Source organism: Temnothorax americanus, unplaced genomic scaffold (assembly GCF_048541705.1).
Source record: "Temnothorax americanus isolate GAGA-0224 unplaced genomic scaffold, ASM4854170v1 Scaffold29, whole genome shotgun sequence".
NCBI lineage: Eukaryota > Metazoa > Arthropoda > Insecta > Hymenoptera > Formicidae > Temnothorax > Temnothorax americanus.
In genome coordinates, this window is record NW_027509432.1 from 716,548 (window position 1) to 731,302 (window position 14,755).

At 36.2% G+C, this 14,755-nt stretch overlaps 1 protein-coding gene across 1 annotated transcript in view; it reads right to left on the bottom strand.

The window, feature by feature from the left end:
• Nucleotides 1-14,755, bottom strand: part of Cpx (synaptic transmission protein complexin) — a 127,723-nt gene that overhangs the window by 82,879 nt on the left and 30,089 nt on the right. Inside the window, exon 2 of the mRNA XM_077410389.1 lies at nucleotides 12,466-12,565. Within this exon, the coding sequence (XP_077266515.1) occupies nucleotides 12,466-12,520 (55 nt within the window). The 5' untranslated portion in view covers nucleotides 12,521-12,565. The remainder of the gene's footprint in view (nucleotides 1-12,465; nucleotides 12,566-14,755) is intronic.

Genomic DNA, 14,755 nt, shown 5'->3' on the forward strand with positions numbered 1-14,755 from the left:
GTGCGCACTATAATCTTTGCAACAAAAGCCACCAGCGCTCGACCACAATCCGAAATCAATAGCTCGCGCGGTCTGTTAATGCTATCCATTATACCGCGCTGTACGCGCGCGCTATAAATATAGGTGCGTTAAACCGACTGTATTTCCGACTTCGTAGCCGTCCTCGCTCGCTGACTCGACATCGGAATACCGCATGGCATTTCCGGACAAACTGTCGCGCTCTATCTTCATGATTAGACCAAATTCCATCAAGATATTTTTAATCCAAAGTTTGAAACTAGCTGCCCTTTTCTTAAAGGACACATCTGAGAAAATAGAATAATTCTCTATGTGAAAAGGTAAAAAAAATGTAGAATAAGATCTCTTACATTTTCGAGAAACTCAAATAAGAGAGAATTTGAATATTGGGGTGATATCTTTTCTCTACTTTAAACTAAATGTAACTTTCAACACAGATGTTACTTTAGCATCTAAATCTCTTAATTCTCGTAACAACACTAACTTGTTAATGTTTTTAAAAGCTTATTTTCCAAAAAATGGATTTCTTAAAATCGGATTATTCTAATATTCTAATATTCATTCATTTATTTTAACATTGTTTTAATTATTTGCAAATCCTCTTCTAAAAAGGGCATGTCATAGGTATTTTTGTCACTTTTCCGCGATGCCGATTGGTTCTCTTGCTGCGCTTACTTCATTTGCAGCTGTCATTGTATATTTTGACAGTTGTGTGTATCAAGGGTTAATAGTGTAATAGTAATAGCATAATGTTAAAGCTAAATAGCGCGCGCGAAGCGCGCGTCTGTAGTGTCTAGTGTGGATAAAAAATGTAGGAAGAAATTAATTACGAAGTAACAGTTCTACGGTAATTAAAGGATTAATAAAGTTATTCTAATTTCTTAACAAAAGAGCGCTTTTGCAACATTTACAATGACATTTGTTTTTCGTTGCTATTTTCAGTACCTTCATGTTTAGTGTACATCGGAAAACGATCATTTTTCAGGCGATGACTGTCCAATTCTCGTTATTTCAAGATTCAATCAAAGTTCGGCAAATTGAAACTCGCTCGATTGAGCCGCATTCTGACAATTTCCACAGATTGTCATTATTTCATCGAAGATTGCATTCCATGTTTATCTATTAGCGGTATAATTTCTATATACACTTCACTTCCGTATTTTTGTAATTTCTTCTCGTAACAACTATTATAAGCAGAAAATACATTCCCTCTTCTCCCCATCTCCTCGATCTCTCAATATTTATACCTCATTACTGATTTCCACCCTCCCTAGTTACGCTATTTCGAGTAAAAAAGTTAATCCAAGATCGAAATAAATGGTGAACAACGATATTATCTTCGTTATTATTACATTATTCCGTTGTATTATTTTTGTATCAATTACATTCCCTCCCCGTATACCTTTACGTATTAGGTAAACGACATTCTTGAAAACTCGTCCTCGGCCGTGGTCGATGAAGCCAACTAATATTTCACCGTCGAAGTGATGGTTTTGAAAGACAGGACTTGATTAACCGACCTGTCACGAGAGAAAGTCAAAGTTGTACGTTTTTCCCACCGCCGTCGTTACTACTTATGCTTCCGGAGGTGTCTACAAGATCTAATGAAAAATAGAACTAATAAAACGACCACCCAACGATGACGAAGAATTAATTGAGCGAGAACGATCAATAACTGAGCATAATTTGACTAGTTGAGCAATAACTAGTAGTGATTAATCTAATTCTAGTTTACATGAGTCGAGACTTTATTCGATAACGAGTCATATATCAAAATGTCTTCGACACGCTTTGAACATATCAAGGTGTACCGAACAAGGACTACGCAGCTAAATATAAACAGTGTGTAAAGCACCGAGTTTCTCGGTAATTACAAGTCTGATAACACGCCATACCCAATTGTTCGAAATCATAAAGTGCTCCCTCGCCGGTGACGAGAGCGACGATGGTGATCATATTTCATTAATTACGTCAAATTAGAATATTCCGTCCGAACAGTTTTACGTTCCTACCGGCCATTTGTAATTAATTCCCATCATTCCAAAAGCTATATTAATGATAACGCATTCTTGCGTGCAATTTTCGTGATTAATTTTCATCCGTGATATATGCATATATATATTGCAAGCGATTATTATAAAGAAAATAACAAAGCAAGAAGTAAATCTCAAAAAGAGCAGATCAATTTTAAAAGTTCTATTATTTTTGCAAAGTTCTAATGTTATTATTTATAATGCTTGTATGGTGCTCATTTATAAATAGGCGTTTATTAAAATATATATGTATGTATATAAAATACTCGTATGTGTAAATCTATAATAATATATAGCTGATAATAGAGTATGCTCGTGAACCTCAAGAGTTCTGTCTCATATAAGCGTTGCAATTATTTCAATTAGGAAGGACACGTAGCGTCAGCGTGATGCAGGACGCCAATTCTGCGAAAATATTCGCGCGATGCATGCTCACGAATAACGTAGAGTAATTCTGAGCGCGATGTGTCCTCCTGTGGTTGCCACTTGATTACGGCATTGTGTTTTTGTTACACAAAGATAAAGATTCACGCTCTTTCTAGTCATGTATGCTCTAGTCCGGAGAAAAAACGGTTTAAGCGTAAAAATGGCGTCAAACACATCCATTATAAAGTAACAAAATCAAGTCAAAAAAGTGTAAAAAAAAGTTTACGTTTTTCCCCACAATATTAGGTATCCATTTTTTACCACGTTTAATTATATGATTTTTTCATATCAGTCTGAGTTTAAAAAGTAGTTCGCGTCAGATTTCAAGAAAAAATTATATTTATAATTTAAAATATGTGTGTTTTTAATACATATTTTATATATGTTTGTATTCTGATCCTTTTCAAATATTTTTCGTATTACACGGCACGTAAGATTATAAATAGAATTCTATCGTGAATTTTCACACGAATTATATAGATTGTCCAAAGTGAATCTTAAGGAATGAAATCTTCAACATTACCATATGATTGTTTTCTGGCTCTTTTCTCAAAGACAAGTTATTTTATATCGTAATATAAAGTGCACTCGCGCGAACTTTATATAGACGATATAATAGCGAGCAATTGTTACATGAAAAACGAGAAACAGGGAAGAAGAAAGTTTGCAAAATATAAACGAACTGTAAGACGGAAATGGAAAAGTTGCAGAAATTCGATGGAAGCTGAACCCTCGCGCAAATTTGTTGCCGGCAATCCATAATACAGGATAATAGAGGCTATTGTTTCTCGCAGTAAGGGAACTTTTTTGAAATATTGAAACATTCAAAGGATGTTAGGAAACAGCCTGGGCGAGAAATAAAGGCGCGACCTCGCGATCCTTCGCATTATTAATGTAACGATGGCCAAAAGGTCAGGTAAGGAGTGCAGCTTCGATTTCGCGTGTTCGCAGAATCTAATGAAATAATAAAGGACATCGAAGCGAATAGAAAGTTTTTGTACAACGAGCAGAATTTCATATATCACCGGGGCATGTATCATCACTCTAATGTGAATCGTTACGTTTAATTCTTTATTGATTGATTGAATAAAAACGTGTAAGAACAGCGTGCAAGTAACCAAGGATTAAAGATCGCGTAAAATGCTACTAAAAATAAGCTATTCTTGCTCAGTTTTTGCGTAATATAGTGCCAATTTATTCAAGTCTTACCGTAAACCAATATAGTCGTAATTTGTTTCTCAATGCAGCTCCATTGTTCATTTAAACGCAGCAACTTATAGGGGATTAATTGCTATAAAAAAGCAAAATAAACGATTATTACGGTATAATTTTTACGTCACGCGTCAATACCGACAATAAAAACGCTAGTCAGCGGCGCTAATGAGAGAAGTCGTCGAGAGAAGCCGTTAAAATTCCATCATGTATATGCGACATTTATTTTCACTTTTTCTAACATTTATCTGTCACCAGTAAAAGTATATAAAACCTATAACGTTCGACACGTGTCTTAATCCTTCAATCCACAGTCTCATCCGCGTTCTGAATAAATAACAAACGAATTCATCTATCTCTTCTTTTTATCTTCTTTTTATGAACGGTAAGACACGTTACATATTCATCGTACGTATTAAGTAAATTATTTTGTATTATCGTATAATGTTTCAAACATATAAATCATTATTTCATATATCGCGTTGTATAAGCCGTTGTCGACGAAGCTTGATAAACCGATGTCGCTCGACATGACAAACGCAAAAGATAAAAATTCTAGGTCGGATCTGCGGAAAGTAGTCGACAAAAGACCTCGTCCTATCGAGGAGCCTCTCGTAAAAAAATTGAGGTACGTAAGCGTAGTCAGGGATTGTTCCTGGCCGAAGACGGATGTCTCTGGAAGGACCAGAAGCAATTTGCGAGATAGCGATTCAAGATAGGCATGGTTCTCAGCCGGTTCTTTTTCCTTTTTTTTTCGACTTTCTGCTCTTCTCGTCCACTTCCGCCGTTCGAGAAACGGCTTTTCCAATTCGTTCGACAAACGGTTGTGGCGCGGCGCGGCGGCGACACGACGGTGAGATTCTATTCCATGCTGCAATTCAAACTTAATAAAGCGTCATGCACATCAGCTGACATTTTTCCGAGTGGCGGAAGACGTCGAAAGGGAGCAAAATGGCGGAATTGAATGCGTTGAATGCTCATTTAACAGCATCGCTGCTGCATTTCGAGTCACTGGGTAGGAGGGTAGGAGGGACACAGAAAGACCTATCGTCATCTACAACCACTATCGTCGTGGAATCCTTAATATAGCACGCGCACGGATAAGAAGAGGAGGGTGGAGAAAGGCTGAGAATGGCACGCGGGGGGGAGCTTCGTTTTGAGCTGAAAATTGCGCGCCAACGATGCCGAAGTGTGAGAAATACTTCGTCGGGAATCGAGATAATGGCTCCGCGGCCGTGATGCCTTAATATCGCGACGCGCTGAAAATGATTAATTATTTGGAAATTGATCGAATATCGCAAATGGGGGATTCATTAATTTGTGAATTTATGTGGCGCGTTGAATCTCGAAATTACGCACCCTCGCAAATTAAATTTTTGAATGAAGGAGATGTATATAAATTATAGATCGTCCGTAAATCATAGTATGTTAATTTCTGAGTAATGTGATGGGAATTTTCTTATTAAAAATATGCACTATTTAATACATATATATGTTAGACGCATGGTTTAAAGACAATAGATTCATTAATCACGCGATTAGGGTGGTACTCGAGCTGGAAATTCGGATCGTGCATGCAGGACCTCGCAGATTCACCTCGCTGACCCCTTGATCGGGGTCAAAAGAAAATTCTGGTTGACTTGTCAAGTAAACCAGTGTGGTATTTGACTGTGGTCTAAAGCAGTTTATGCATCGATTAAGTTCTTAGCCCTTTGAATGTCGTTCGCGTGTACAAAAACTCCTCACTGAGTCGCAAATTATTTTATTTACGAAATATATAAATCCTGTTTTTTTTTAAGAAAAATTTAAAAAAAAAGTAAATTACACTAATTGAGTGTAAAAATTTAAAAAAAAACGTAATCCAAAGAATTGCATTTTAAAATATTAAAATTCTTACTAATAAATTTGTTAATTTAGAACCATAATTTATAGCACGTCTGAATAAGATATCTTGAATCAACTCCCGTTCCATACTCTCACGTACAAACGAACATTTTCATGATACTTTTCTCATTTTTTACGAGCATGAGGTAATCAAACCAAACAATTGTGCGTCGACAGAAGAATATATGTGTCTCAAGTGTTATAAAATTTAATTTAAAAAATATTGTTTAGCAGCTAAATATTGATGCACCAGACATCTATTGGCGCACCCGCGACTATTATACGTGTCGCCTAAATTTCGTATTTTATTGCTCTCGCGCTTGCAATTATATCGTGCCAGGCAAATGATCTGACCGAATTAGTGGCATCCAATTAATTAATACTACCTAGCCGCACCGGAACGATCGATCGATTCACCATCACTGTCACGCAGAGTGATCGCTGCTACTGCAATTAGCATAATCGCGGCGGCGGTCATGATGGTATCGTTCAATATTTTCGTTTACCGACGATCCGACAGCTGTCTCGCCATGTTTCCATTGTATTGGCTGTTTGAAGAATGATTACCTGAAGTGGACACTAATACAGGCGGACACTTTTTCATATTTATTCAGGATCAGATTAAATGAAATTTTAAGTAAAAAAAAAAGATTTATCTTTACATTGTCTTCTTTTCTACTTTTTAGGATTTTTTTTTAATTATCGAGTCTTTTTCTGTACCTCCAAATTGTATTTATGGTTATTATCGTTGACTAGCGAGTTATGTTAATTAACTAAAGTTCGTCCGAAATCTTGACGTTTCATTATCCTGGTATTAGTTATCTGCGATAGTCATACAGCAAACTCATGGGATCAACGACGTTCGATCGAGGAAAATCCTCCTACCTCCGTAAACTTCTCACCAGAGGCTCTCTCTCGACTTTGATATTCTCATCTTCGTTCGTACCCGTCGTAGTCGTCGATTTTGTCTTTCTTTTTGTCTTTGTTTCTTACTTTGAAAATGTACATCAGCTAGGTCTAGAAAGTCTCGTAAACCTTGCAGCTCGCGGAACAAAGAAAAATGACAAGAAACTAAGTTGTAACCAACATTTAGCATATATTATTTGAGAAGTATCAAACAGAGAAATAATTCTTACGTAAACAAAAGCTTTAAGTACGATTTGCAGGTAGATCGTAGAGAAAATTATTCTCGCTTATAGCCGAGAATAACAGCTCTGGAAATTATACGTGATTCATCCGCTTAAACTTTCAAAGTTGAAATATCGTGGACAATATATATAGCTCGAATTAAATGAGAGGAAACGAAATTAGAGTTTGATGCGACATTTGCAAACACGGTTACATTTCGACGAAATCTAGTTGGCTTATTAACTGCCAATACGTCAGCATTACGGCTCATTTTGCGAGTTACAATGGGATGGGATCTCCTCTTACATTCTTCATTCAGAATCGCCAGGCCAGCACTGCCCTTTTTAGATTATTCAGACAAAAGGTCTTAGTATACGGGACGCTCCTGAATTCTACCGCTATAGGAGATCCTAAAATAAATTATCTCATTTCAAGCCCTGCCATGATACTACCGTGCCATAAGGATGGCTCGAAATCTCCCTACATATGTCTCACTCAGCATTGTCGGAAGTGATATAATACATAACAATATTTTTTATAAATTACAATCGGTAAACGGTCTCGATGTACCAGGAGAGTTTCAAAAGACTGCACATAAAAGATTTTGATGGCTTATTTCTCATGTAACATCGAACGAAGTATCTTTTAGATTATTAGATAAAGTCAGCCTATTTTTATCGTTAACCAACTTCGAACCTTAAATGGTATTTTTTTGTAAAAGTGGAAGAAAGAATTTGCATTACCTTAAATTAAAAAAATAATAGAAATAATATATATATAAAATAATGCAGCGAGGCAGATGTAAGGGTGGGAGGGAAAGAAAGAAAAGAGAGGACGCATTATCGACAAATAGAAAGAGAAAAGGAGAAAAAGGTTGATTAAATTTCCAAGTCTGTAGCTTATCATATTCCTTACATTTCTTCCCTTGTTCGCGTTTTTGCTGCGCTTATGAAACTAACTCGACCCTTCTAATGAAATTATGTAAAAGGTGGACGAAAATACTTGTCGCATCGCGACAGTGACCATCAGCTACGCTATATACTGAACGAGATATCGTGTTGTAAAAAAGTATGATATATATATATATTATTACAAAACTATTTATTGGTACAATCCACGGTAATATTTTCGTGAAGAAATCAATCATCACGAAATCGATAGCACATTTTGCTCTTCTTTTATTGCTTTAATTATTTGTCGTTCTATTTACGTTACGATTACCGTATTTTTATTATATCATCATAGTTTTGCTAACGCTTCACTTTTTGCGTATGCATCTCTTGCTTTTTTGTGCTTTTTATATTCAACTGTCTTGTTAAAAGCTAATTTTATACGAACACAATAAAGTTATTATTTCTTTTTTTTTCTGAAACGTGTTTTCTCTCCCCAACCCTCTACCCGAACCCTGTCTTATATTTTTGTCCAATATGAATTTTCCGCGTTGCGCAAAGTGTGACTCGCATATTATCTGGGCATTCTGATCAACTTTCTAAATAACGGTTTTGTGCCCACGTGACCATTCACGCCGCGCGAGCCGTGCGGCCGATGGCCGTGGTAAGAGTGGTTGCAAACTGTTTCGAACTATCGACAGAAGTTTCCGCCTACCAGACGGGATTTAATTAAATATCGCTAAACGTAGCGGCCGTATGTAATGCAGAATCGCTATAAATCGACTCGCATAGAAATACACGTAACTCGGTCGCGAGAATGGCGGCGAAAATTTCAATACCCGCGTGGAAAAAGCAGTGCGTTTCAAATGGAACTTCCGCGTAATGTACGTCCGATAAAAAGTTTGCAATATGAGAAATTCCATCTCATCATATTTTTAGCATTGGTAATCGATGTTTTTAATACTAAAGGATAAATCATTCAACGAAACTTAATGGAATATGACGAAAGTGTGACACGGCTCTTATTATAGAACAGATTTAAGAAAAAAATATACCAATAACCCAGATAACAAGAATTTCTCACAATCAGTTAAGCAGCTGAAAATTATGGAATCTAGCGTCATTGTTCGCGTTAAAATTTTCTACTTTTCCTCCTGCTCGCCGTAACGGAGTTATTTCTTGTAAAATTCCCTATGAGATTTTTAACGAGCCAAAACTAGAACGATCGATCGGCGGTACGACCAACCGCAAAAACGCAAGCACGAAATATATATATCGAGCTTTTTTTGCTCGTTCTTCCGACAGATTGCACCGCCATACGTTCCTCGTTTTCGTTCCCCTATCACATAACAAATCGTTAGTCAAATATTACGAAACGAGACTTCAATTAAAGTAGATGCACTGCCGGATTGCGGAACAGTGATTATTCGTTAGTAATTTCGTAGAATAAAATTTTTTCGTTATCAATATCAAACGATACTGCAGCAAAAAATGTAAAATTTGCTCCTGGTATATGAAACATAGATATGTAGCAGCAATATTTTTTTCATTCAATGAAATTTAATCAAATTAACTAACAAATATTTAAACGTTTATCCATTTAATCGACGGTGGCGCATTCGCTCCCGCATTTTATCAATAATATTCTACATTTAGCGAATAATTTGCAAATACAGGAACGTCAAATATTTAATTACTAAATTGGCTTGTATTATATTGACACGTTACTTAAAATTCTGATGTTATTGTGGAAAATATTGCGATACAAATTATTTTAGGGCAGTTCCATCTATTTTCCGCAATTTTCCAATTTCCAACATTAAATATCCCGAGAAATAAACCTTGAATGCCAATATAAATAAAGTTCCTTTTAAATAAAGTTCACTTGAAATTTATTGAAAACGCTTTTAAGTTATGTACATATGGAAAAATTGCCCAGAGAACGATGTTCGTTTTAAAAACCAGGCATACATTTATTTCGAACGAATGATTAAAATTTGAAATTTCTGCAGTGCGTAATTTCACGAATGGCTCTTACAATTAGTGAAATCGTTCGATACAATCGATGCTGTCCCAACTCTCAGGAGTAATTGTATCGCAACAAGTATATCGCGCGTGAGGAAATCGTTAACGACGAGCGAAAGTTCCGCAATTAAGGGTATCTTGCCTCGTGCGAGTGTGTGACATCATTACACTAATTATCTCAGGCAACTGCGTAATTGTATTTGAGGCATAAATTACGATCTCTGTATGCTGTGCACGGTCGAAATTGTCCGGAAAATTTGTGCCGAACTGCGACGTTGCAACGCGACGCCTTGTATACGTGTTTCTCGAGGTCTTCTCGATCTCCATTTTCAACGACAATCCGCATTATTTTCGAAAACAAATTTCTGTCGAGGAATGAGGGATATAGCCGCGCTATTACGATGGTTCGTCGAAATGTCTATGTTGTCCCCTCGAATAAATCACGAAGCGCATAATTAATAGGGGCGATTGTCTGTCACGTAGCGATATCATCGGATAGTCCAGGTTATCGATTGAATGGTAATGTCCATAATAAACACCGTCATTAATTCAAGTATAGTACTTATTGCTGAAGGCCGGTAATACACGTCGTTATCGGATCACGTACTTAACGTTGAGAGCTGAAAAATTGCGGCAAGTTAATCGAATCAATAAATCTTTGAAGCAAAAATAATTATATGAAAAACAATTTAATTGTACCCTACGCTCTTATCGAGAAATCTCATCCATCTATCTCTCTTTCGTTTCGACATTTCATCGACTCAACGTAGTTAGGTTTCGGTACCATAGGTCGCGGTCGATCGATTAGCGGGATTTCAATTAACCTACGTGGACAACGAAAAAGCTACCGGAGCTTCGGAGTAAAGGACAGGGGAGGGGAAGAGAAGAGAGGTGTGACTCACGCGACCCAAACTTCTAAATGCGGCTCGATTTGCAAAACCGTCGTGAGCTTTCATTGAACTCGGCCGCAGCAATTGAGGTCTGGGTTGCCGATTCTTCTTTTCTACATACTGTCCGTCCTGATTTCCCTTTCCCCTTTTAATCACTGTCGCGTTCGTCCGCGATTCATCTTTATTCTTGTATTTTGTTTAGCTCTATATATATATATATAGCCTCCATATAGATCTATATAAATATACATATATATATATATATTTATTTATTTATTTATTTATATATATAAATATATGTGCATACATATTTTATACTTGCTTTATACTATTTTGAAAGAATGAGAGAAAGTTTTCCCGAGGCATGTATATATATAGAATACAAGGGGAAATGAAGTTTACCGCTCTACGTCATGTCCATCTATTCTATTATATAAAACTCTATTCTCCCCTGCATTTCTCAAATGGACAAAGAATTTAAAGTAGATGTCGAGTTCGCGATTTGTGAGGAAGGTCCCCATTTCCCCCGCTTCCCCATTATGGATTCCCCGCGACACGCTTCCCCGCTTCGTCGCACACGAAAGCTGAAACTTTCGCTTAATGACCAGAAGTTTTATTGCCGGCCATCGTTCAATTCGCCGACATCCTAGAAGCGAACGAACGAACGAACGCGGCGATGCGATTCGTCTCGCGAGTACCTACGTCTTCTATCATTTCCACCCAACTTCCAACCGCGATTGCGGTCGGAATCTGAAAATGCCAATTTTCATATTAACGAAAACTAATCGCCCCAATCAACGATTAATAACATTTCGCGAAGATTCGGATTCCGTTATGGCCGTTGTTACATTGCAAATATTTGTGCACATTGTTATACAGGAAGCGAAAGAGAAAGAGAAACAATATTCGTATCGAATATCTCTGTATCATATTCTATATGTTGCGGTTAAAATTTTGCATTCTTTATCATGCTCTTTGCATACTTTACTTCTAAAAAAGGCACTCTACATGTTTTGGAAAACTCTGTATTGAATGATGTATTCGTTGGATATGCTTTAAGCTTCAATCGTTGTGCAACAAGGAAATTACCCGTATAGAGAATTTCCGAAACATAATAGCTCTAACACAACGGTAAACACGAACGGGGCTCCGTATCCAACCGTGGGCGCCGAAGTCTATATGCGCGTATATGCGAAGATAGCGCAATTTTACTGCAGATGCTCGCGGCCGTAATAGCTGCGAGGACTGCGCTACGGTAGTTGCACGCTGATCCATCCGGTTTTACGATAATTGCATAAACGAAACGTGCTGATACACAACGTGCCAAGCATAACGCTGTTCAACACGTTGTATTTTTATTCTTAAAGATTTCGGACTACTCGGTCACCTCATGCATATATATATATATGTTTCAAGGGGATGATTTCATCCAGAGCAGATGGAGAGAATAGACATACAATTTTTAAAATAATTTTAATATTTGAATTCTCATCTTTTTCTTCGAGAAAGGTAAATCGAATCACGCTTCATGTCAAAATAATCGAGTGGCGTAATATTCCGCTCTGAGTTTGTGCAAGATGGCGGCAAACAAATTTGCAGCGAGTCACGTCTTGCTGAAACTGGCGTGGATAGAAAGGAATTCCTCCGAGGAGTCTTTAAAACGTTTCCTTTTACAGTTACGATTGAATTTTATCGCGGAAGCGGCGTTCGTGATCGCGAAAAAACGTTTAGCTTGAAATATTCGCGTTTTCGGATTTTTACAGACGCGTTGAATATATTACGGTTTATTTTCCTCGTTTATACAATATCTGGATTGAATGTGTTTATACGTATGTGTAAGATATGGAGATGTCACGAGATAATTCGAATCAGATGAAAAATAAATTAGCCAATAGACTTTTATCGTAAAAAATATAATTTGCGATACGTTTGAAAAGAAAACTCTTTGAAATCACTTACCTTTAACCGCATTGAGCTTATTCCCGACCATCTGCTTCGCCACAAACGCAGCCATTTTGTTACTTTCTGATTATCACACCGCTATCAAAGTCACAGAAACCTGTAAACGAAGATTGAAGCTAGTTATTTTATGCTTTTAATCTTTCCAGTAAAATATTTATATATTTTCTTGCGTTAATTGTTTATGTTAATTAACTATTAATTTTTTATTATACTCCTACTTTCGTGTAGTCCTTGTACAATTTATTTATCATGAAAGCGATCTTTCTAATAGGGTGATAAAATTCCTTGTTTCATAGATACGTTATACAATAGGTTCTGGTTGTAATTTTCTTTTATAATCGCATGCAAAATAGTTTGTCATAAGATTTTATGTGAAAAGCCGTTATTTTAATTATCACTTATTATTAAATTTTTCTTAGAAAGAACTACATATATATTCTTTCTTTTTAATTAGGTTATTTTTAATCTTTAACTCATGACTGTATTTTATCTTACTTGAATTTAGTTCTTCCATTTACTCTTTTATGAGTATAATATTTATTTTAATAAATTGTTTCTTTAATTTATCAGTAGTATAGCAGCCAAGAGTTTGTTTTTGTGAATAATTTAGCTTGCTTAATATTCAAATAAATATTCCTACTTTTAATTATCCCTTTTTTAATTTATCAATTTCCTTGTCTTTAACTTTTAATTATTTAATAATTACTTAATTTTTATGTTCTGATAGACCTTTGCATTTTTCAAACCTAAAATCTGCCGTAATTTACCATTTAAATCATTGAAGTACGTGGTTATGATTATGAAAAATGTAACAACTTTCTTCTATATAATACGTGTATATATTTTCTTTTCTAACTTCGTGCTTCAGCGTTGAAATGAAATATGCTTCCCAAGGGATGATGTGGCCCTTGATGCCCGCTGACGAAAGTATTTTAATCTTATGTCATACACACACGTCGCGCACAGTATCGGAAGTAGCCTTTCCTGTTCCGTTACGTTGACATTTCATGTATAAATTTGACGGTAAAATAAACGTTACGTCACGAAATCGAGCCTGCTGAAAGTGCAGATTCCTGCGTCGCTTAAATTTTTTGGAAACTTATTATAAAGATGCTTATATCAAACGGAAAACAGGAATCTTAAACTCAATACGCGTATCACCACATTTCTTTGTAACTTTATAACATAATTACATAACACACAATATAGCCGGTGGAGATGGTGCGGCTGAACAATGAAAGAAGGGATCAATAGAGAAATATAAGGGGATAGACAAGAGAGGAAGGGGAAGGAAGAAAACCGGAGCCTGGAGAAGATGACGCCAGTGAAACGGCGTCGAGACGTCTCGGCGCCTGTTTCCCAACCGTCGACCTCCGTGATTTTCCAACAACACGCGACAATTTATGCCCCACCAATGAGTGACAGAGGGGTTGCTACCCACACGTGCACGCACATTTTTTTCTTATTAATGACATAACGACATAACACACTCCTACTACCTGGTATAAGAGATTTTCTCAATCGGCAATTTATTTCATGTAGTATTAATAATATATTTTTTTAATATTTCCTTTTTTTCTTATTTTTGCAAGTATATAAAAAAATCTTATGTTATAAATAAAGTTTATTGACTGAAAGTATGCTAATTATTAATGTAAATTTTATTGTGACTTCAGTTAATCATTAAGGTATTAGGCAACGAGCACTGCAGATGTATATAAACACTTGAATAAAAATATATAAAATTGGTCATAATAAATATTTATCTTTGCAAACGTATAGAAGTAACAAATCAGAAAGCGCAAGATAGATGCAAAATTTTCATCATATATAGCTTTGCAATGTAATTTCGTGCTGCGCGTCGTTAAGGGTCAAAGTGGGAGCTTGCTGAAGTACCTCTTAGAGAGAGGAACACAAAGGAAAGGGTTACATGTATATCTCTCATCTCAGAGAACGAGGCGCATGCCTCGTTAGGATAGCTACAACCTGGACAGAGCTCGATCCCTTACTCTAATCTATTTAATGAAAGCGGCCGGTAGAATCTTTGATTCGGTCGACGTTTCAACTTCATCGTGAAACGCACCAATAGTTAGAAATAATTAATGGGTCTGTAAAATTACAATTATAGTCTATATTTCTATAAAATACCTACTTATTTATTATCTTTATTACAGATATTCAAGTTTTAATCACTATAATCTATAATCACTAATTTCTCGAAACTGTAACGCGAGAGATCAATTTGAAGACTACAGAATTGTATTTAATATTAACAAAACTATTGGAA